The sequence below is a fragment of the Typopeltis vanoorti genome, chromosome 22 (assembly GCF_054136105.1).
Source record: "Typopeltis vanoorti isolate ZY-2024b chromosome 22, IOZ_Tvanoo_1.0, whole genome shotgun sequence".
Lineage (NCBI taxonomy): Eukaryota > Metazoa > Arthropoda > Arachnida > Uropygi > Thelyphonidae > Typopeltis > Typopeltis vanoorti.
This window is the reverse complement of record NC_143570.1, coordinates 25,855,912-25,881,872: the sequence shown is the minus strand read 5'-3', so window position 1 is coordinate 25,881,872 and position 25,961 is coordinate 25,855,912. Positions and strand designations below refer to the sequence as shown.

General features: G+C 34.3%; 1 protein-coding gene across 1 annotated transcript in view; it reads right to left on the bottom strand.

Moving 5' to 3' along the window:
* LOC150094252 (uncharacterized) overlaps positions 1-25,961 on the bottom strand; it is an 84,439-nt gene that overhangs the window by 10,588 nt on the left and 47,890 nt on the right. Inside the window, exon 3 of the mRNA XM_090412431.1 lies at positions 16,338-16,391. Within this exon, the coding sequence (XP_090268557.1) occupies positions 16,338-16,391 (54 nt within the window). The remainder of the gene's footprint in view (positions 1-16,337; positions 16,392-25,961) is intronic.

Genomic DNA, 25,961 nt, shown 5'->3' with positions numbered 1-25,961 from the left:
ATTATAATAGACACCTGGGATAATTACTTTGAGAAGTTATTCAATTAGTTAACCAGAATGAAGAAAATTTGCAAGAAGATATCATAAAGGAGTAAGATACTCAGGAACACTCCTTTAAAGGAATGCGGAGAACCGACCAGGGCGTCTGACGTAATGTCCAATCCTCACCTTTTCGTGGTGCACCCTGTTGGGTATCTACCTGGATACTGAACGAACGAGGATGGGCTGGCAATTTGGGATTTAGCCGACCAAATTGTAATTTTATTGGCTTACACTATCTTTAGAATAATTTTAGTCGGAAAAACAATATTGAATTTGAATAAAAGTATGTAAGTAACCAGTTATACGACTTGTGAAAAATATTCAAGAATAATGTCTGTCAGCAGATGATTTTGCATTCTTGTAGACTTCCAATAATCAGGATGATTATTTGAGGTCTGAAGTAACTCGAACTTCCATGGTTTAGTCTCTAAATCAGGTTTACAGGATGATGTAATCTTTATTCCAACAACCATACTAATTGTACTATAAGGTTACAACTTTTCTTTGACAGAATTGATAAAAAAAAAAAACTGATATACATTTCAATAATGAAAGAAGTAGAAAAATTCATTACAAATCCTTGAAATATGGAGTACAGTAGATGATCCCTGTTCCATTGGGTTGGATTGTTCTGATTATGGCTGAATCAACTAAGGTTATAAGGCCAGTGTTGAGCAAGTAGTTAGCATATTCACTCCAACCAATAAATAGTGAGTTAGAATCACACTGTGGGTATGGATGTTTGTGAATGTTTTTCGGTGGTAGATGAATGCCATCACCCAGTGTAAGACCATACTGGGTGACAGGATTAGCCCTAGAATTGTACCCATGAAAGGCTAATGGCCTTTCATGGGTACAATTCACTTAAAAAATCATATGCAAACGTGTCTATGCTATCTATACTATTATCATCTGGATGTCACATTATGGGAGGAAAGTGATATTAATGTCCAAACAGAGAATACTTGTCTTAGTTTTTTTTTGAGAGATGACAAATTAAATATGTAAATATTATAACAGAATAAACAAAATTGGTATATTTTGGAGACATTTAAACAAATCTGCTTGAAACAAAAGAGAAATCAGTCACACCTGAAAGCGTATGCTAGACAGTGTTGAAGTCAATCTGACATATAGAGTTGAGTCAGAAAACAAAGATTAAAGATTGGAGATCACTGATATAACCCGTAGGAAAATCAGGTGATCGAACATTGCTACAATAGTGCAATATTAAAACGAACATATCAAAAAGTAAATGGTCATTATTAACACTGCAAAAAGATCCAGAAGACGATTAAGCTATAGATAGGTTGATATAGTAGTTTCTGTAGATGATAAAAAAGCAAGTTCATTAAATCTGAGACTAATATTATGTTTAATTAGCCAGTTATGATAGTTAAATTGTGTGTGTGTAGGGATGGCATAATATTTGTTGTACTATTTGAGAGTAAATAACAGGAATCAACTATAATAAATTGCAATGTGTTACGAACTGTGTCATCATGCTTCAAGTACCATGTAAAATAATACCAAGGCCAACATGATGTAATATCAGACCTTGTAGGATGTGTCCTGATTTCTGACTTGGCTAAGACAATCAGAAAATTTGTGCAGCATAAAAACAAAAAAAATAAAAAATAAAAAACCTGAAATCTTAATGAGATACGATATCGCAACAAGTTGGCCTCGGGGTTATTTTACATCGTAACAAGGTTCTTTTCCCAACCATTGAGCCAAAGAAGAATACTAGAATACATCCAGTACTACCTAATGTTATTATTCAATAGTTAATCCGGATTAATAATATTAGCTTTGAACATCAGAATGGATATAGTAGATTACTTCCCTCATCAACCTTTTTGAAGAACTTGCCCTTGGAAAGCCCTTTTTCACTTCTCATTTTCTTAACAATAATAATCAAAAAAGAGAGAAATATTTTATTCCACCTATTACTGCATTTCTTAATAGAATATTGAAATGAACAACTCAAGGGAAAAGTGCAAATAAACACTAAAATTTAGTCCAAATTCGTTAGTTTTCGTACCATATGTTTGATAATCCACTGATTCTTACTTTGGAAGAATCTGAACAATTTCTGTCATTTGTTTTCTCAATTATAGTTACGTTACTAGTTAATTGCTCAATATAATCTAGTTTTATTTATTTGGGGGGGGGGAATTACCACTTGTTTCTTCGCATCTACGACTATATATATTTCTCTCATAACAGAGATTATTCTTAAGATGAGTTTATGCTTTTTTTTTTTAAAAAAATCTTTCCCTATTTATAATTTAAGCAGCAAAATGAGTCAACAAGGCTTTTCTCCTACTCTCTTAATAAATGTAAGAATGGATTTTTGGAGGGACAGACATAACTCCCTTCATTACATTTTGAAAATTTCCAATTCGTCCCCCCCCCCTCCTCCTCAAGGAGTTTATCCCGACATTCTTGAGAAACCATTCATGGTGTTTGTCCTGCTATGAGATCAACACTTGCGACTGTTTCCCTCATTGTCATTCTATGCATTACTGAATAGAATTTCAATTTATAGACTTCATAATACTTCCATTTTCTTAAAACTTCTCATTTTCTACTTGAACGTAAGTCTTTGGCGGATCCCTGTTAACATACGATTTATTACATTTTTTCTCCTTCAATGATCTTGCTCTTCTTTGTTTTCTAATTTCTCAGAGATATTCTGTACTTCCTAATACGTAGAATTTCTTTACAATTATACTGTTATTATATTGTTATGCGGGTGTAATATATATTTCCCCCCTATAGTTACTTCATAAAACAGAATTAAGTAGAGATGGGACTGTTCTTAAAAAAAAAGGCTATTAGTATTTCTGTATGCATTCACTTATCCTAGATCACTTGGTGCATAGTTAAAAATATTTTTCTTCTTCGGCATACTTTGCGTGGCATGTTTTTCTCCTTTTGTATCCTGTGTAATGAAGCAAATCTTTAGAAAACTCGGGTGTATACTTATTCTTACAATTCGTATTCTAGAGCACGACCTATTTTATGGATGCACGAGACCATGGTTGTGCTCTCAATTCTAGGGTCATGAACGAGAGCATGGGGTGAGGTGTATGTGTGTGTGTATGTACCCGATCTGAAACCCACATTTTTGCATTTTAATTATTTCAAGCGATCGTCAATGATCAGAATAGAAACAGTTATTTGGACCAATTGCATAACTTGCTTTTAATGCTCTTATAAAAAAGCCTGACATGTTAATTATTAATTAATTATTAAACATCTTAACTATCTTGTTATTCTAAAATTGATGTTTCACTTTATATTAACACTGAAAGCGCAGGTTATATTTAGAGGACAATTGAGATTTTCGTAGTCAAAGATCACAGTACTGGCGGCAGATGGTGCTGTTTGTTGATTGTAATGATATTGTGTAGTTGAGGGGATTAATTAAGGGAGACCGTGAGTAGAGTTGTAGTAGAGCAGTATGCCATCCCATGATAAGTCCTTGGCCTCCTTGGAGGTGTCACGTCTTAATAATAATAATGATAATGATAACGAAAAGTACTACAAACCAATTCATTGATTTAACTTTCTGACATATATTGAACAGAGTTTTGTCCTCTTCATGTTTCTATCTGGTCTCTGATGAGAACCAATAGTTCGAAACAGCTGACAGGATAGCGAAATCTAATCTAAACACTAATAAAAAGCAAACCAGCAAACCTGTGCAAATTAAGGCAAAGCGGATTTCGAAGGTGATATTTTCACAAACTTAATACCAAATCTTCTTAACGCGTACTACTTTCTTACTTAATATGTATATACAGTATATAATACGTAATCATTAGTATTTTAACTATGTAGGTCGTTTTCGTAGATTACCCCCGTTATAAAAACTTGAAAGGAAATTGTATGCAAGACTAATCATCATATCGATGAGATTTACACTTTTAAAGAAATGTGACCTATTTTTTTTTTTTTATAAAGAGCATTTCAAGAAATCAAACTCAGTTCAATAATCTTCTTCTGGGATGACCTAACTATCGTCAAATTCGTAAAATAGGTGACAGAAATCCATTGAACAAACCAAGCAGTTGTAATTAGAGGTCTTAATGTGTTATTGTAATATGTGACTACAAAAATTATCTCTTTCAAAAGCTAATTATTATGACAAGTACTACCTAATAATTGCAATATTCCGATAATAGTTAAGAATAATTTAATAGTCAACTGAAAAACAGAATAGATCAAATTCTGATGATGCTCATCTCAGGTAATATTGTTATTAACTGATTTAAAGTTATGGGAAAGAAAAAAGTAGATTATACGATTGCAATATACTGACAAAACAAATGATTGTTCAGTCAGTATATTTTTTTAAAAAAAAAATATTCTTTTCGAATTATAAGTTCGAAACATTGAAATAAATGTTTAGTGAAAAACTGGAGTAAACTATATTATATTTAAAAAATAATAAATACTAAGAAAAACCTAAATACGTATTTCTCATCTTAACAAGTGCCATTCAAACTAAATTAAAGTCTGAATCTATCACCGCATTCATAAGACAATCAAGTACTTAAAAAGTACTTCCTTTTAATATTTATTCTTTGCAGCTTCACCTCTTTTGTTCTAAACTTGATGCTAGAAAGACTGTTCTAAGATTATAGGAGTGCTGAATTATGTGGGAGGGGATAGCCACAAACAAAGCAAGAAGGGGGGAGGGAAGGGACTAGAAGATAGTGACAAGGTGCGGTTCAACCTCCCCCAGTAGAAACTAAAGTGGGGAATAAGCCGTGGGCGTACAAGAACTTAGGAGTGTACTTTGAAATCTATAAATGCGCTCCTTTGTTTGTATATTAATCACAGAAAAAAAAAAAAAAAAAAGATGGGAGAAAATAGTTTGCAACTATTTTCTCCCATCAAGTTACAAGGGTAGACTTTACGAATGTAATTGCTGGCTAGTAAATAAAGGGGAAGATATGATGGATTAAGATTAATATTTTCATCCTTGAAATCTGTATAAAAATATGATAAAAACACTAGAAATAGATGCTTTGCATGACGAATGGTTGATAGTAAAGATATTACCAGAAAGTAAATTTAAAAGGTTACAAAATATATTATTATTATTGACAAAAAAAAAATCAGCAATACAAATTCTATTGAAGAATTCCATTCCTATAATTTTCTTTTATAATTTGCGATTCGCTCTTGCTTAAACACAATCCTTTTTTTTTTTTTTTTCAAAAATAAATACTGGATATTTCTTGTATCTGGCAACGGTTACGTCATAGTAGCTTGACTGTGCACCAGCAGACAAGTTTTCAGTTGTTGTTCTGAGTATTGATTTCAAAAGGTTGCCCCCTACCGGGAGAAATTGCAAACCTTCTTGCAATCTTTTGGTATACTGCAAGGAACTTACTTATCACGAAATTACTAAATAATGCTGAACTTGTATAATAATTTCCTTTTTATTTTTTATTTGATCACAATGCTATTAAAATTTCTTTGTAGAAATTTAAAATGCTTTCTAGTATATGTGTGAAGTTTTCATTTGTTTGCTAGTACTTTAGGGAAGTGAACAAACACGGCTGTTTTTCGAAGTACGTTTGTACCGCTTATTCAAAGAGCTATTGGAACACGGCTAACTACAAGTAAACGAGCGAAGGCCCCAGTTTACGAGTAGCAGGGGTAAACAACACGGTCATCGTAGTTGAAGAACCAGTTTACCTAGTTCTCGATGAAGCTTTGCCCGGAAGAACATTGCATCGAATAGGTCACCGCAAACGGTCATAGCATATGGCGATGAAAAATCCTTGGGATAGAAGCTTGGAAGGAGGGAGGGACAAAACATAGGGGGGGACGCAAAAGAACCGCTTACGACTTAGAGGCTAAGTCGTAAGCTTTTTAGAGGCTAAGCGGAAATGAGGTGCTGCCGTATCTTCGAAGTAGTTCACTAAAAAAAGTTCATTTTTTTCTTCCTTTTTCGTCCACAGTTTTTTGCGGAAATGGAATGACGCTACGTCTTTCGAAGATGACATAAATACTTTACCGACTTATTTGTTATGTCATGTCACGCTACGATAGATGGATATTCGTCCCTTTAAACCGTTACGGTGATGCATCCTGGAAAACGTTAAGAACGATGAGAAAAAAAAAGAAAAAGAACCATGACCTGACTCATATCAGCAGTTAAGAACAACATCGACTGAATTTGAATCCTATTGTGAATTGAAATGGCAGCCATAAAGACAAGTGATTTGGAACGAAAAATTTACGAACAATTTGTTGCATGTTTTACGTATATGTATATATAAAATTAATATGTAACCATGCCCAAATAACCATGAATTAGATACTGCCATTTATTTATTATCATCTTCTTCATCGGCCATTTTTTGTCCACTGCTGGAAGAAGGCCTTCATCCTATTTCTTTCATGCTGATTTTCTAACTGTTACATTAGCCACTATATATTCGTTCAAGGTATTGTCTAGTTTTAGTACAACAGCAAGGCAATAATGCAACCATAAACTATAGGTGAGCCATAATCTAAAGTCAAATTAGATCAGCGTGACCATGACAACGATGAAATGGGCGGTTCGACTTGATTCCAATACGTATTTTTACTCTTTTTTTTTTCTAAGTGACCTAATAAATATATCAAATCCAGTAGATACAACCCTACTTATTGCCTTCAAAATTATCAATGAGTATTTTAATGACAAAATAATTTTCATAATTTTGAAGACAGGCGACAGATCAATTTAAGTCGTTTTTAATTCTGAATGTCTGAATGATTTTATGAAGCCTGTATTATATGCTTATTAATAACAATAATTTTCAAATTCAAGTATCGTTTCTTGGTGCAGCGTACCAGAACACTTTTCTCCTACTTCTGTACCAGTTGCTCCAATTAAAGTTTCTTTTAATTTTTCCGATGACCTCTATAGAATTAGGCCTTTAACCTTCCAGTTTAAAGGTGGGCTTAAGCTGTTGTTTACTAAACCGGACTTAACAGAACAAATCAGAATGTACTGAGAGGAGTTTGAACACCAAAGAGATCCGAGAAGATTACAAAAACATTTTTCAAAAGAGCTAGCATACTAAACAACAGTAGTTTGCTAACTATAACCGGTAATTTTTTTTAACTACACTGATAAACTATGCTAAAATGTTTGCTAACAAGTAAAAGGCTTTTTTACGTATTAAGAACTCAATTCCATCTTTAAGAAAACTATCGATTTGTGAGACTCATTTAAGTCCTAGCTTCCATAATTTAAGCTTAGCGTTGAGGATTTTAATTTTAATTTAAAGAAAAATAAAAAGTTATTTAAAGAAAAATAAAAAGATGTCCTCTGAAGGGTTGTCTCCTTGTGACAACCCTTCAGAGGACATCGTACATGGGTTGGTCCTCTCCTCAGTTTCCGAATGACTTCATCAGGCTAAATTATCTTCCACAATATTTTAACGCAGTCACAATACGTTTAGAGTCTATTTAATGAAGAAATCCTCCTAAAAACGATAATTTCAAGCAATAAGGACTTATTTGGAACTCGTAGAAACCTTATTGTGGGATTTTTTTTTTTTTTTTTTGCTTTATTAAAATGTAGGTGATAGAAAATAAGTGATTTCGGCATACGGTTTTTAATTTGAATGCAAAAGCGTAACAGGTTTGTTAGTTCTTATGAGCATCGCGACACCACCTGACAGATCATGGATTCTATTCCTATCAACAGATTAGCTCCGAGTTTAATTGCGTAGTTCCTGATATGACTTCTTTTTTTTTTTTTTTGAAACAGCAATAAACAGAGCATGAGATCAGTCTTTGAAACAAAACTGTAGCGATGCATTTGAAAAGAGATTGTTTTGTTGGAGGCAAACTAAAAACGGTTGTAACTCAAGAGTAAATGGCAAATGCAAAAAATTGTTTTAGAAAATTTCAAAAGTGGCAAAAACACCTTTTTTTATGTGAAGATGTATTGCTATCGACTACAGATGGACAGACTGAAATGTCGACGCAATTTGCCAAATTAGGTCTACTCGGTGAGTTGAATTCCCCTTTTAATTTTGCCTCCGTAAGGCAGTTGGAAGTCAGTGAAACACGAACTCTTCTAATGGAAAAAACCATGTGACAAGCCAAAGAACACCACATCATTAACACCCAAAATTACCGCGTAGTAGATGATTGTGTAGTACTGATTATGGACATCGCGTAGTGTAGAATGGCCTAATGCGATGAGCCCTATGACTTTGTGGAGATTTCATGTAATAATAAAGCTTTATCCAATAATACCTGAGATTTAATTCATATTGTTCCTACGTATATTAAGCAGATGGCAAATGCTTTTTTTATGAAAATATAATTACTCTGATGAATAATACGAATTCCAAACGAAAGGTTATAAATATATTGTACGTTAGGAGAGGAGGCTGATGTGTTAGATTATCTGACTGTGCTCTGTACGACAAACAGAAAACTTCATCACACGTCAGCCCTCCAATATTTTAATCCCCAATTATTTATTAATACAATAATTCATTTTACGTTTATTTTAGAAAAAAATAAAATATATTGAGACAGGTGCACTTTTTTTTATAGATTGAAATCGAGTTTCCAAGCGAGCAGTTCCAGGTTAATTATAAATAATTCACAAGAAAGTGTAAACAGAAAATAACTGTATAGTTGGAAAGATCTACAAAGGTACTCTCCCATCCAGAGGGGGTGGGGGAACAAGGGGCCATGGCAGCCCCAAAGAAAAAAAAAAAACTAGAAAATTTTCCAAAAATATTTTCCTAATTAAAATTCATTTTTTTATTTATGTTGTTCCGTGTCTTCTATTTCTATACTTATGAATTAGCGATCATTGCAGATGCTTAGAAAGGTACTCGGCCATCCAGAAAGCTTTTTAATTCATATTTCCTAAGTCTGTCGCCAATCAACATAGCCATCATTCTACCATCCTGATGCAATATCAGTTACTCGTCTCTATAAGTTTATAGCTTTGCAATATTCTACATTTATGTACCCAACCAACATCTCCATTCACTTTTCACATTGCTAGTTTATTGAAGTTCTCTTCAAACTGAAATTGCACACATATTCCAAGTACCCTCTTCAACTTTGCATCATCTGCAAGTAAATGAATGTCTCCTTTCAAACCATCGGCTGGATTATTAACATATAAATCAAATAACAGTTGTTCCAGATATAATGTGGCACGCTTATCCAACCAGATAATCTTATATACAGCACGATGATGTCCATTAGTAAACAATTCCCTTATTCACGCTTTACAGTTTTATATAACTTAGCTTATCTTTTTAATGCAGTTCTACATAAGGAAAATAAACCACCATTCCATTTCGAGATGAACAAAACGTGTAATATAGGCTTCCAGAAAACTCTGGAAGCCTATATTACACGTTTTGGAAGTTTATTTTTTAGCTATTATATAGCGAATAGAACCCTTTATTAGAAAGCGAGGAATTTTGATAAGGGATTTTTTTTCTTTCATCTAAAGGTGCGCTAGCCAGCATCATACTAAGATGCAAGGATTTTCCTCCTGGAAATTAGTTTTTCATCCCTCAAAATGATCAAACTGGCCCAAAGAACACACAATTTACAGACAGCACATTGGTCTCGTAGCCGTCGTTGCTTCGGCTGCAACCATACTCAACCAATCAACTGTTTCATTCCATTTTGGCAATTCATCAATACCTTCAACTTAGATTAACCAAATATGAATTCGTCTTAAAAAAAAAAAAAGTTGCTGTTCTGACTTTTGTTAGAGACCTCATGCCAGTAAAGACTAATAAAGCGTCTTTTTAAGAAGTCTTAGTAAAAGCTAGAAAGATGATGAATCAGGATTGTACATTCTTTTATAGATACAGATAGCTAAAAACCTGTTATTATACTTAGAATAGTTTATTTTCCAAATCTAAACTTCATGAATATTGATGTTGGTGTTCTGATACCAGCTAACTCAACTTTAGTTGAAAAAAAAAACTAGTAAAGATTGATTGCATCCTAAACAGGATTCAAACCCAGGTTTTACCAATCAAAGGGAATCGTAGAACTAACTAAGCTATGGAGGCTACTTTATACAGTAGCATTACAGTCACTGAATCTTCAATTCAGATTATGCACTCTTTCGAAGCCACTAAAATATTATAATCTAAAATGAAGGCATTACAATAGAACAGTGGAACATTCTAAACAGTGGCGGTCCGTACATAAAAACTGCGACACTGCAGCACCCCCAAGGAAAAAATGAAAAAATTAAATTTTGTCTGTGTTTATAAATAATAACAATGCTTACAACATTATATAAATGCAGTACAACATGTTAAAGGTTACAGCTTATGTTTTGACATTGATTGAATAGTTAATTGGAATTGTTCGATTAACGCTTTAGATTACAAAACAAATGCACTGCGATCTAACGCCGATATTCGTTTGCACTTGTCATTGCACGTTACGTCATTCCTACACTGCCCAAACAGCAGTGTATTTTTAGTATCCATACGCACGTTATTTCTGTGAGATATTATTATTATTATTTGACACCTCCAGGGAGTCCAAGGACTCATCGAGGGAGGGCACCTGCTGTACAACTCTGTCCCCACCACTCAATCCACTAACTACGCCAACGCCATCTACCACCACTAGTATTTCCACAGACAATCATTAACATCCATGTCCACGGCGGGATTCGAACCCGCAGCCTTTTGGCTGGAGAGCGGATATGCTAACTACTAACAGAATTCAAGGTTCTCCTTGAATTCCGATGACTCGAATTTTGAAGACTCGACACTCAGAGTAGCTCCTGAGTTTCAAAACGTTTCAAATAACTTGACAAAAACGTTACATAAAAATTCTGTGTGTGTGTGTGTGTGTGTGTGTGTGTAGGTAGTTGAACGCAGCATTTGGTTCAGGTAGACCAACAATAATAATTTCTTCCAGTGTACGAGCTACACGGATCACATCAGACAAACAATCCCCCAAAAACTTAATTGCACTCACTTTACAAGTTCATTTTCAATACATAATTAATGACGTAACTTGATAAAATCAAATGAGGCATGTCTGCGAAACGATTCCCTTCTCCTTCCCCGTCCCCCGAGGGAGGAAAGAACTGATTTGTTTCAATACATTTCCATTTGAAGTCCCTCAGTGGAAAGATTCGAGCAGTAAACGTAACAACCAGGAAGTAGGGAGGGCAAAACGAGTTTGGAACAGCAGCAGAACTCTTTCCGCTACAAGGAAGACAATGATGTTGGGGACGTGAACTGACAGAGGAAATAGGCCGAACTTCGTACTCTAATATCCGCGAAGGCAAACCATCTATTATGCATGCTCTTCATATTGATGCTCGCTATAATAAACTCTGTACAAATCACAAAGGGGGATTGTGATGAAATGAATAGTCAGTAGATTTTAAAACCAGAAATAGTTACAGAAGTTTAATTTAATTAAATTTAAATTTAATCGAACCATTGCGTTACCTACAGTTTTATTTCATTGTTAATTATTTTTAATGATAATCCTAACTACAATAAGTTAATTATTATACATTTCCATCGGTGGGCTAACAGTTAGTTAGCTTACCGATGTCAGTGGAATTCAAAACCAAAAAGGCATATTGTTAGCAAGGTGGAGACGCACCATCTCCATTCGGGCATTCAATCAAGCCTGGATTGTGTTGATATCTAAATAGTAGTTATCTATGCTACTCGTGATTGCATCGATGTGTGAAAAATATCTGAATAACATCTCTCTCTCACTCACAAACAGTTGAAAAATCCACTGCATACACTAATACTGTTGTTAAGATAACTAATGAAAGGAAAATAAAACTCTGCATTTGTGTCTGAATGATAACGTCTTTTGGATAGAGGACAGGGATGAATGAAAACGAAGAGTATAGTATAGTACACCGGTAGTATAGAAAGTGATTGGAATTTTAGATCAAGGAAGGTGATAAGCAATCGTTAGAATAAGAATTAGGATCTGGAACAAATGAAAAAAAAAAAAAAAAAAGACGTAATTTTTGGATGCTAAGAGAGCTACAAAACATGATCTTTATGTACCATTAACAACTCCACATTTGATTCTGGTTTGAAGATGGAGAATTGCCTTCGCTAAAGAAGCTATTATATCAAGAAGCTGAGTGACAACCACTATACGAAGAGAATTTTTAGAACTTTACAAGGATTGAGTTTCAGATGAACTGAACTCTACTAAAGTTTCATTCCATTGTATTGTCTGTACATGGTAGCTTTCATGTTATACCTGGATGATGTCACTGTGATCGAGGGTAAATGTCATTGGAAAATGAAGGACAAAATAGTATAAGTAGGCTTAACAGACAGAGTGGAGGAAATATAAATAGTTCTTACGTTTTTGATAAGTGGTCTAATAAATATTTCAAATACGTAAATAACAGTGATTTCTCAAAACGAAGTTGCTTCCTGAAAAACTATGTCATTATTTTGTATTAATATTTTCTTTTTTTTAAGTCCCATAAGACGAACAGAATCAAAATAATCCCATAATTTTTTTCCTAGAATAAACGGATAGAAAACAGCTTAACCGAGTTAATATGATACGATATGAATTTTCCGTATACAATGTGAAAAGAAGGGCACTCACCATATCCTTAAAATAAGGACGATTGGTAGTGCCTTGATTCATGAAGCAGCAAATTATTCTATTGTTATTTCGTGTCAATGACCGTACGTCTTCCACTATGCTTGAGAGACACAATTATTTTTTTTATTGTATCCACTACTTGTTTTAATAGTTTTTAACACTATGTAGATGATGAAGAAATAATTGTAAAACAATTTCCTTCACAAGGAAATACTGATAAATACACGAAAAATAAAAATCCAATTGTGTGTTCTAAAGGCAGACGAAATTATAGTACACCTATGATTAGCCAATAACAGTCGGTTGAACATGTCTGTTATTAAAGTTATTATAAATAACAGAATTGACATGAATTTCTACGCATTATTGGATTAACTAAATAAATATAGGACATATAATAACAATAATAACAAAAAAGTCCAAGTTTGAACCATGACGTCATCGCTAACTTTTATGGCAAAAGCGACACCTATCGTTAATATTCTAAACAACCTATTTATTTTAAAAAGTCGTTTTCTAAATATTGCACAATTAATTACATTTTTAAATTTACATTATAGATTGCATGAAAATTTAAAATTGCATTCAGATTTACAAAATTTACTACAACGCCAATTAAAGGAATATAATTTCCATATTTGAACTTGTCAACTTAATATGATATTCTAGTTGAATAGGCTTAATAATTTCATATAAATTACGTTTGGAGTAACACATTGCATACATTCCTCTAGACACGGATTGTTGACTTTCAGGCATTTATAACGAGCTCCAGGTGGAGGTGGGTGACCTACAGATTTCTTGCTATGCGGTTTCGCTCTGTTTTTCATTCCAGTGATTGTCTGAGCAAAACGGATGCGAGTGTCTGTGTGCGTGAGATTTTTTAGTTTGTCCTTGAAAGAAGGTTCCTACACTAAATGTAACACGGATATCGGTTCGCATCACTGCACTGTAGTGATTAAATTGAAGTTGGGGTGGTTTTATTTTTATACGTTGTACCATTTTTGGATGAATCAATTGTAAGGGTAGGAATAAATGCCCGAGTAACCACAAATAGTTGGAATACAACCGTCTTTTGTTCAAAATTAAAGTTCGAAAAATATACTTAATAAAAAACTATGAAAAGAAATATTATCTATCTCTTCAAAAACGAACTATTAATAAATTACATGTGGCTAAAACTCCTTAACATATGGATATTCTCAACTATATAAATAAGGTGATATCCGCTTTATTTTTGCTAGATTAAATCTTAAATACATCTCGATGATTCCAGTCTTTTCAATAACACTGACACCGATCTTTTTCGGCTAAACTTTTTTTTTTATTTTTTATTTTTTCACGTGAGAGAACTGACTAATCTTAGGAACCGTTGTTCCATCTAATAAAATAGTTTCATTTGTTTTATCGACTAAACCAGTTGTGACGTCATACTTCCACGAGATCAACAAGTAAACTGCTTCGTCAAGACCCGAATAGGCGATCGTAACATATTCGCGTATATCTATCGCTTTTTTTCTTCTTCTTTTTTTTTCCTTGACGATATTTTTCTCGAAGCGAAAAGGTCTGGGGTTAATAATATTAAAAAGTGTTCTATTTTTATTTAGAATATAAATTTTACATTCGTTTTTCAACCGGTTTTAAATCAATTCGCCATTAAAAATAAATAAAGATCTGAAGAATATAAGTTTGTAATTATGCTAATTTACTGCTAAAATCTATAAAATAGGTCGCATCATAGAAATGCGTGTCATTTCATCCAGCTGTGAATTAAAAATAAGGATTTTGGCGAATATTAGATCGGCCAGTGATTACATCTTGCAATATTACTATGTATTCAATCTTGACTTGGTTTTGAGTCCAATAGTACTGACATACAGTACTATTGGACTCAATACATGCTACGCAGACAATACTGCTTTTAACAATAGAGTATCGCAAAAGATAAGTTAGATTAAGTACTAACTATAGTGATATATATATAATTAGCATACAACATAGAGAGTAACATAGCTAGAATAAACTATCGTGTAAATAAGATATCGTGTCTAGCTTTGGAAATGAATTGATTGAAAGAATTAGAAATACGCTTAACATATTAAATATCTCAGATAATGAATACATTTTCTTAGGAGTACATTCTCGCAACTTGATATCTGATGATACTTTAAGTATCTTAATTGAATATACATCTTAAAATAGAAAAAATAAATGGATTTATTTAGAATGAGAATTATGCTAATTTAATAATACAAAATTACAATAGTTACTATAGTATGTTTCAAAAAGATTATGTACTTATTACTGATTAAAATCTTCAATTCTCCTCACAATACAATTCAGAGGAGGATGAAATGATGTTGGTTATTCTTACTGCAAAGGCTGTTTTTGACTTGAGCCGGAACCATGTAATTAAGCTGATTATAAGAGAATAATGCCTGACAGAATGAGTTTGCAGCTGTATCTAAATATCGCTATTGTCAATTGTATTACCACACTAGCTTTTATAATTCTCGCGTGTATTGTTGATTAGAAGATTGAGTTCTATAATTGCGATGCATGTATTTATAGCCAAATGGTTTATATAGCAGTTTGCAAGAATGGGATGTTAATTTATAATTCTTAAACTTAGTATGCTGCCTATAAATGACTGAAGAACAAATCATGAGAGGGGGAGTTACGGGATTGTTCAACGTTTGCGACAAAATCGAAAAATTCTGCCCTTAATCAAATAATAATAATAATTTTTTTTTAATATATTCATTGCAACTAACGTAGAGATTAACGTAACAAACTCCATATTACCTAAAGGAGATTACTTTTAAAGGAAAAAAAAAAATGACAAAATTAAAATTTACCGAAAATTCAGATGTCTTACCTGTGTAGTAGACCCAGGTAAGGTATAAAATTAAACCAGTCCCTGGTTGTTTACTGCACCAGCTCCTTCTGCTGTGGGACCTCTCAACCAGTCCGTCAAGTTGCTCCCCTCTTTCGTTTTCTCTCTCCCTCTGTTACGTTACCTCTCGCGCACGCCGACACAATAACGGAGTTTTGTCGTAACAGGTTCCTTTATACCTGTGTATAGTAGGTGTGTTTCACCTCATAGTGGGACACACACACACAGACCTTCACATGAGTCCGGGATGCGCAATGAAGAGTGCGCAGATGGTCCCAAAGGTCATTTGTATTTTAAAGCTTGCATTCGATATCCTACTTCGTCACTATACGTCACTACTAGCGTCTCTCTCTCTCTCTCTCTCTCTTTCTCTATCTGCTCTCATCTTCAAACAAGCTGGATTAACCGGTCTCAACTCCCACCGCCGCCATATTCTAAGATTCTATTGCTTATCGCCTCGTACCTGGCAAATCTTGGGATCCGCTTGAGTTTTTCATGACATCATTATAGGCCTGCTTCTTTCATTACGTTGTGGTCTACAGCCAAAAATACCTTTCGGTTAAAATAACCGGGTCGTTGGCGGTAGGGGAGGCTACATTTGGTGACCTCCATAACACATCTAGGCTTAGTCGATCAGAAAATAACGGAACTTGAAGAGAAGCATCGGAGATGAACATAGAGGAAGAAAAGGATAGTGAAGATATACAGGTCAGGGGGCAGTATTCTTAATAGACTATACATAGACAACCAAACTTACCGGGTTGGACATCAGTAATCCAAATGGTACAGTGGCTAGAGGGCGTGACCTGTGCTGCAATAGTGGGTTGGAGGAGCTATACTTAAATTGTAATGCTTCACTGGATGGAACAATAGTGGTGTCGTAACAAAGCATGAAATTCAAAGAAACAGGGGAGGAGATGAGTCGACGTAAAGTCAACAAAAGATCTTCTTTTTATACTTTTTTTTTTTAAACTTATCCAGTTGATTTATCTAAGTTTCTGTGAGACGAGGTATTTTTCCTTCCTCTACTTAACAGAATGTTTTTAGAAAACAAAGATACTGAAATGAAGGAAGAATGGAAGAAAAAAAAGAGATTCAATGGAAAGCCTTAACATGCGTCCTTTTATAACACACGAAAGGTTATTTATTGTAAATCACGGAGCATATCTTTCTTCAAACTCTGATGCATTGAATTCCTTTTAATGAGTTATTGCGTTTTTTGAAAATAATGGTAATAAAAATGTATTCTAATCTGAACTGTTGGAGGGTTAGAAATACTTGTTTTCTATTCTAATGAGAATATTGACCGATATGTTCTAAGAAGTACTTGGAAAGTTTGACCTGTGGGTTTCATCTGATCGAGTTAAATTGAAGTGAAAACTGGTAGTATAATTAAGATAGAGGATTCTTTTTTCTGCCACTAGCTAAGAGTGAGTATCTTTTTAAACCTTGATACTATCGCACTGGACGAACGTTGATGTAACCTTCACATTTGGTGTCTATGACCAAGATGATACGATCTCACGAAGTGTTATGTATTCCAAGTAGATGAGTACTGAGACAGGAAATACTACTGCAATATTAGTAAGAAATTTCTTGTTTATCAAAGAGGAAAATATTTAAGATGAAATTTTGAAGTACCTCTTACAAGACGGTACCGCGTTATCTCAATGAACAGGATTTCGACATAAGGAACCATCATTAGGAATGTAAAAGAAAATATAAAATAACATTCGAGATTATTTGGATAAAGAACCAGTTTCGTAATTGGTTTCAGTTGAGAAGCCTGAACCTGTCTAAAAGATACCAGTAACGATATATTATGCAGGATTAAGATGTTTACTGAAAACTGTAATTTAAAAAAATAAATAAATAACATAAGGAAAACTATGAAAGTTTATTTGAAATGAGAACTGGTCGTTGGAAAGACAATCAAAAAATTTTGTTGGCACCATTTTTAAAGTGCGCTTCCATCTGCCTAAATAATTACAATTCTTTGATAATTTTTTATAATATACTTTAAATTATAATTTATAATATACACGTTAAAAAGAGTTCTACATCATTTAAATATTTTTAAGAATCACAGCAGAAACGTGTTGGGGGACGTATAAATATACTTTATTCATATTACCCCTCAGTTGCCTGAAAACGAGTTTGTTTGCGATGTAGAACATAACGAGTAAAAGATTATAGAATACAAACACATAAATGATTACGGGTTCAGGTCGTAAGAAGAAGTTTTTTTGTGGATGTAATAGATGCATACTCTCTCTCTCTCTCTCTCTCTCACACACACACACACACACACACACACACACACACACACACACACACACACACACACACACACACACACACACACACACACACACACACACACACACGCACGCACGCACGCACGCTCACGCGCACGCGCGACTACAGCTAGATTACTGATCTAGATAGTGAATAAAGAAAAAAACACTACGATGCCCAAATTGAAGTTTTGCGTACGTTAGAATGATAAATTGAAGTCAATTATATCAATTATAAATGTGGCAAATAGTCTTATTAATTCATCATTCCTTTCAGGGATTTTGGGTCCAGTAACATGTCCCGGTCTCATTCCATCTAATCCTTAGTCGTTTCTGATTTCTGATCTTCCAATTGAGTAATACCAGAATATCTTTTTTGAGTAATCTCGAACTATCCATTCTTTTAATTATGTTCGATCTATTTCCTTCTGTTATGGTATATTTTATTGATTATCTGTATCTATGTTTAGCTCTTAACGTATCTGCGTGTTTATGGTTTTTCTTCCAGAGTATAGACCTGTTGTTTTGAATAGGAATTTAATTTTGTCCCTTTTTTTTTTTTAATTCTGCAGTTTTTAAGGTTCACACTTCACATCCTTATACAAGTAGAGAAGGTCTTGCCAGAACGTCATAAATTCTTTTGAACTTGGTTAGGTTTGAAAATATTATTGATCATCCCTATTAGCTTTAAGAACCTTGGAGTATTGATGTCAATATTAACTTGCTTTACACACGATCTACGGATCAATACTACAACATTCAAGGTATCTGAAGTAGTTGATTTGTTGGAGAATTTTATTTTCAGTCATAATTTTACTTCAAACTGGAGATAGCCCTTCAGAAGCCACATTTTCATTTTAGCTGTCGACATCTTCAGTCGAATTTTTTGGAAAACTGTGTGTCAGAAAAATATTGATCTTTGGAGTTCTTCTTCACGTCTTGTTATGATTATTTATTTGATCATCTGCATACAAGAGGGTATTGCGTAATTCCACTATCGACGTTAAATCAATTACTGTTTGAGGTTTTAATCTTTCTTTTTCTTCTTGCTTGCTTCATCAAGCATTCCTAATGGTGTTCCTTCATTTGAATTATTTTGACATCTCTGAACCATTCCAGAAGGATATGATATTTCCATTGGCAATGTTTATGTTGCTAATTATATTCGCTCTTCTTTTTGTCGTTATCAAATAGACTTCAAACAAAATAGCTTATGTTAACCAACAGCTTACACTTCAATGGGATTTACTCAGCCAAAAGTATGCCTCTGTCACGTCAGTTAAGAAGCCTTGATTTGATTATATGCTCCTCGATATTTCCTGATCTAAAGCAACAACTTCAAGCAATGACAATAGGTAAGTATTTGAATCATTTTCCGGACTTCACACCGAGTTTTCTACCATTAGTTTATCAACCTCCCCCCACCCCCAATCCCAAGAACCATAACACTGCTGTGGTTACTGATAATACTACAGAACAAATTTGTGCGCCAGCAATTCAAATTGACCGAATGAGCACTGTTCGTAACGTTGTTCATGAACATAATGGAATTTATAGATGATTCCCTGTTGAAAGCTAACATCCCTAATTTCACCATCTCGTCTTTTTACTGCTATCAAGTTCTGCATCCATGATTCTAATCGTTACTATTACATTTCTATTGTCCAAAATTTCTTCTCTCTCCAGATTTAAATTACGAAGTATTGGTCGAAAACCATATGCAAATTCAGTAACGTCTGAATTTGCATATTTTTCACCCGAGTTTCCGGGTAAAAAAAAAAACCCTACCTCCGTACGAGACCGGCTAACTCACCTTCAGTCGAAAGAGACCAGATAAAGGTTCCTCACGGGAATCGAACGCAGGTCTTTCCGACCAAAAGGCTTCGTCTATACTGACTGAGCTACAAAGACTCCAGTTCAACTCTAAATCTACGAAACAAGACTTCTTTCTTCATCATTTCTTCGAGTATTTTTTTTTTATTTTTAAATAACCTTTCTTCCTAGGGTATAGTCCTGAAAGTCTTTCAATCTAATGCTAACAAGCATTAGATTGGAAGACTTCTTTCTTTTCGGCTCTCTGCCCATCCATGGTACCAGTTTGCTAATGTAGTATTTGTTGAACAATCCTATGTATGGGATTACCAGCGAAGGGGAAAAAGTTTTCCTAAGGCAGCGGCTAATGGATTCTATAACTACTATAACAAAGGGAACTACTATAACAATGTGGCAGCTCACTCTATCCGCCCTCCTATGCAGCACTGCCTTGCAATCAAACTAACAACCAAAATCAAAAGGAATGAATGCCCTTCCGTCGTCCGCCTATAATGTTCGGACTTTTTTCTCTCTATTTCCCAAAATGAAAATTAATTTAAAGAGAACATTGGAAGGCGAACAGAAATGAAAGGAACGTATATTAAACAGAAGTTATATCAAAACACATCTCCTCTAACGAAACTGGAAATGAAGTGTTTTTTTTTTTTTTTTTTCACTTCTCCAATTTTTTTTCTTCAATTTTCAGTTTTAGCCCAGATTTCCAAAAGACTGCTAAACTGAGTTTGACCCGATATACAAAGATGGCTCTGAAATGAAAGGATGCAAAACATCTATCTGATACGCGTGTAGAAATCTGGCACATACACTGTTGTCAAGGTTCGTTCATTGCAATAATAACCGCGACCACCCTCCAATCGACGAATATAATGCGTTTGTCCTTGCCTTGGGACTTCTCAAGCCTAACCGAAAAACCAGCTTATATATAACAACTATATTTAAAATATTTTGAGATATTTACCGCTCTTTATTCAGTTTCATGTATCATGTATACTGCATTAATTTTTTTGAGAAATATAGCTTCGCAATCTGTCACCATACATAAACGTATTCCAACAAATAAAATAGCAAAGTATACTTACCAAGCATCGTACAAGTTTTGAGCGTCTGTATTCGCCAAATCTTAAGATGAATTGCAAATATGTTGTATTTTACGTCACTCATGAACCCTAATGATGACAACACTAATATTAATGCATGAATTGCGCTATAACAGTAAGTCTGTATTAAGACATTTGATACCCTTCAAATAATAAAAAACACTTTGGATACCCGTTCCTCTTCAAGACACATACTTTTTGTAGGAATTTCTTTCGGTCTATTCTATCATTAATGGAGGAAAGCAGGGCTTCTTCTTTTTCTTCCATAAGAAATATGAATTTTTAATTCCAACGTTAATCCAAACTCCCCTCTTTATCCAGCGCTTTGTGAGAACTCAAGCAATCTTGATGAATAATCCAATTAGAGGAATAATCCAATTATTATTATTTATTTTGGTTAACCCAATAAAGAACATTTGAAAGCAATAGCATACACATTATTCCACTTTGCTATGACAACTTGTTTATTCATTTGTTATGTAAGCAAAGCCTATTTGCATATGTGTATTGCCATTGGAAATTTCGTTATTGTTGCTATGGGAAACGAAAGCATTACGTCACATCTGCTTACTTCTTTTTTTACTTCTCTTATTTTTTTATGACCCCACACATGTAAGGTCACAAGATCTATAACACTACAGTGCCATGTGTAGATTAATTGAACAGTATGGGGAAGACTGTTCCAGAGAAAAGAAGAGAAGGTAGTTCGATGTTGTATGGGTGTTGGCCAGTGGCTGCTCTTCTATGGTTAAAAGAAAGTGGAGGGATGGTAGTAGCCAATTCAGAGGAGCAATGCCCATGAAAGAACCTGTAGAACATGCACAACGCTAAAACAGATCGCTTATAATAAAGTGACTGAAGGGAGTCTGAGAGTGAAGGGTCATCTATTAAACGGTTTGCCATTTTCTAAATATCATCAAGAATTCTTAGAGAGGTCTTGGGTACTTCATCCAAAATGTGGGAACAGTACTCCAAAGTTACCGGATCTGAGACTTATAAAGTGTTAGGAGTTGAGAGAAGAGAAGTAATGTTATGAACACGTTTTTTAGAGGTTAAGGAGTCTATGGGAGCAATATGTTTGTGCCAGGATAAACTGGATGTGACAGTCAACGCAAGAAAAGAAAGCTGGTCTCGAAAGGAAATTAAAACATTATCAAAAATAACTTTGTTATAACTGGTTATAAAAGATCTTGAGGCTTCTATCACTTCAGTACTGCAGGTCTTCTCGAATTATGAAGTTCCCTGGGGTACTTCAGCACTGATGGAGAAATTTGATGAGAGGAAGCTATCCACCATGACAAGCGAGGAACGACCAGTGAGGAAGCTAACAATCCAATGACAGAGTGCAGGAGAGGAAGGGCTTAAAATGATAGCTTTTTTCTGGAGGCCTAGATGCCAGACACGCCCATTCCGTCTAAAACATTTTAATAGATTAATAAACCTATCTGTTTACGCAATATATTTCTAAGAGGCAAAGTTATCAAATATACAAGAATAATTAATTTTGCAATTACCGTGCATGTGTAAATTGAAATTAACCCATTCTTGGAAAACTGTCTGCTAAGTCTAGTTTTTAATTCCGATTTTATTCTTATTTTAATATTATAAAGATTATAAAGAATCGTACTCTAACACTGGTTTATATAATTATTAAATAACCGTATTTTGACATTTTGAAAAAAAACAGTATGTCATTCATTGAACTGTTCAAAACAGTCTTTTGAAACTGTCCTAGTTTATTTTACATGCGTTTCGCTTACAGTTAAGAAATAAAAATGGACAAAATGAATCATAGATCCACCTTTACAACGTAGCTTCTACATTCGTTTCATCTTAATAGTTAAAAACATTCAGTTTTTTTGCACGTATACAAGATACGTTGATTTTATAATGTCGTAACTCCTCTCAAAAATAGCAACTCCTTTCCGTATGCACGAACAAGTAGGGCGAATGCAGTAAATTGGTTCGAACTTTCACCTTTTCTCTACTACCAATAACTCCGACCTTTTTTTTTTAAACGTGAAACCCCATTGTTTCACGCCTTAATAGCTGCTTACATATGACAACAGTCAAAGAAAGATTTCGCTTGATGGATATTTGACACAATGTCTGAATATTGCACACAATAGGATGAAGACAGTTTTGCTTCTTTCCCTCTCATCCAACCTGACTTTATTTTTTTTTTCTTTCTAGTATTCGTCTGTCACTCCTCGAGAGATTTTCTAACCATAAATACACCATTGGTTGTTATTCTTTCCTTTTAATACTTCTCTGATTTTAGTAGATTAAAAAAAAATGTTTTCGAATTTAAACACACGCTTGTAATATTGTTGGATAGCAATTGAACAAACAGACTGTGAATTATTGCATTAACGGTAACTCATTATGTTATTTACAGCTGCACTCAATAGAATCATCTCCATTATCAACGCCATAGTACGCCCTCTGTCCAAAAAGAAACCAACTTTTCTAAAATAGAAGAAACAGTGACTTATGTCAACTGTTTATGACATTTGTTTCATCAGAAGCCGAGTTATAGTGCCAAGAGTGGGTTTTGACGAACGGTCGGAAAAGGAGTTTCAAACAAAGAGCTGCGATTGACTTTTGTGTTAAACTTGGTAAAAGTTTTACCGAAACGCATCAAATGCTTCAAAAAATATATGGTGATGAATGCTTATCCCGTACTCAAGTTTACGAGTGGTTTAAGAGATTTCAAAGAGGTCGTGAGATGCTTGAGGACGAAGAAAAGCCGGGCCGTCCAAAAACTAGACTGAGCGAAGTTAACATCCAAAAAAGTGCGTGATTTCATCAAAGAAAACCCGAAATCGTTCGTGAGATTGATTGAAGATGAATTGGGGATTCCAAAATCAACTGTGCACAACATTTTGACAGAGTGTTTAGGCCTTCGTAAATTGAATTAGCGATTTGTTCCCGCAAGTTGACCGACGACCAAAAAATGTATCGAATTGAACACTGCAAGGACCTCATTAAAACCGCTCGTATGGACTCAAACTTCCTTGAAACGATCTTTACTGGTGACGAAATGTGGTTTTGAGTATGAGCCCGAAACAAAGCGCCAGAGCGCTGGGTGGTCTCCACTTCTCCAAGCGACTCTTTTCCAGAAGAGGGGCATCCGAAAAAGAGTCGCTTGGAGAAGTCAAAAGTGAAGACAATGCTGATTTGTTTCTACGATTCCAAGGGCATTATCCACAAAGAATTCGTTCCGCCTGGCCAAACGGTCAATGGTGAGTTTTATGTCGAAGTTTTGAAGCGATTGATAGCAAGAATTCGTCGCGTACGGCATGAATATCGTGACGACCGACCGTTCGTCAAAACACACTGTTACTCTTGGTACTATAACTCGGCTTCTAATGAAACAAATGTCATAAACAGTTGACACAACAAAAAGATACATCATGTGGCGCCACTAGTTTCTTCTATTTCGAAAGGTTCGGTTTGTTTTTGGACAGAGGGTGTACAATAGATATCAATCTTATGGAGAGAAAAAAAAGTGCGGTTACTTCGGAAGCACGTCCTCAATTATCTGTTTTCATCCCATTGTGTGCAATATTCAAACATTGTGTCAAGTATCCATCAACATAAATGTTTTTCTAATATTCGGCTTAAAAGCCGAATTCATGCCACAAAGCTATTCATGCCACAAAGCAAACAAATCATTCAAAGAGCATGCGCAGATATAATATGCTTACTGGCTTTATAACTTTTGTTACTTTGGTGCTAATTCTAAACTAATCAAACCAAAATAAATAATAGGCTTATTTTCTTGTTTTTCCATAAACAAAAGAATAGAACTTCTACGTGTTCTTCATATTATAAGAAGGAATAAGAACTTATTTTAATTTCTTTGATACAGTCAGATCATTTCGCCTTTATAACTTAACTCTTATGTTAGCAAAGACAGAAAAACGAAGTAGTGCAAACAAAATGAAGTAGAAACAAAACATAAAAGTACGTGTTTTTCCTGGCTATTGTTAGATCTTTGAAATAAACACATCTTGTAGTTCAGTAGAAGAAACTTAATTACATGATGTCAAATATTTATAAAGGCTAGTGTGGCCTATATGTAGGAAGAGAGACACGCTTACCTCTATAGTATACTGTTAGGGCAGCGTAACTGAGCACTTGGAGGCTTGTCATTGGTGGATTCGAGACAGGAAGAAGTCACAACCATCTTTCACTTTTTTTTTTTTCCTTTCGTACTCCGAAAGTGATCGAAGATAAGCTGGGATGGCTAAAGCGATGTTCACTGACCTATGGTCAGTGACCATTTCGATTTGCACGTGTCAGAATGTACTGAAGAATACCTAAATTTCAACATAAAAAAAAAAGAATACGTGGGAATGAAGTTAAAAGGTGTTTGAAAGAAAGAGGAAAAGAGATGGAAAGAATTTGGTATATAAGGAAGCTGGATGTTGTTGTAGGAAGTGGAATAAATATAAAAAAAAAGCCTGCATTGTTTGGAAGTTTTATAATAAATCAGGGATCATATATGTACAACTTTATGTGTACATATATGGGATTATTAAAATAAATTATAAATTTTACACTCCTTCTATTCACTCCTTCTTTTCAGGTGTTAAAGGATAGCTAGTAATCTGATACCAGTTAATATACTGAAACATCGTTTATTTATAAACATAGATCTTTATAAACAGAGAGATTTTTATCTTTACAGAACAGAATAAAAATAAATAACGTCATAAAAGAATCAAATAAATATTTATATGCGCTGAAACATTTTGAATATACTAAGGAAAAAGAAAATAAAAATAAGAACTCGTACCAATATTTAAAAGAAAAAAAATATCTCCAACAACAAATGAATTCACTCGACACACTTTAGTGAGCTTAATGTGTTTGATTTTGGGATTTCGAATTCAATAAAACGTTCTCCTGGTCGTATCTAAGTGGAGGAAGTTAATGGCAATATAGTGGGGTGTTGTGCGCTTTCTTCAAAAAGAAATCAAGAAGAAATACCTAAATTATACTCCTTTAAAATCTAAAGAAATGCTACTTAAATTAAGGGGATATTAAATCCCACATAGTTTTAAAACCGAATAAGAAACTCAGAGATTGGAATCAGAGAGTTTCTTGCCGAATATAGTAAACTATAAAGTATCGGCGACACTAGCG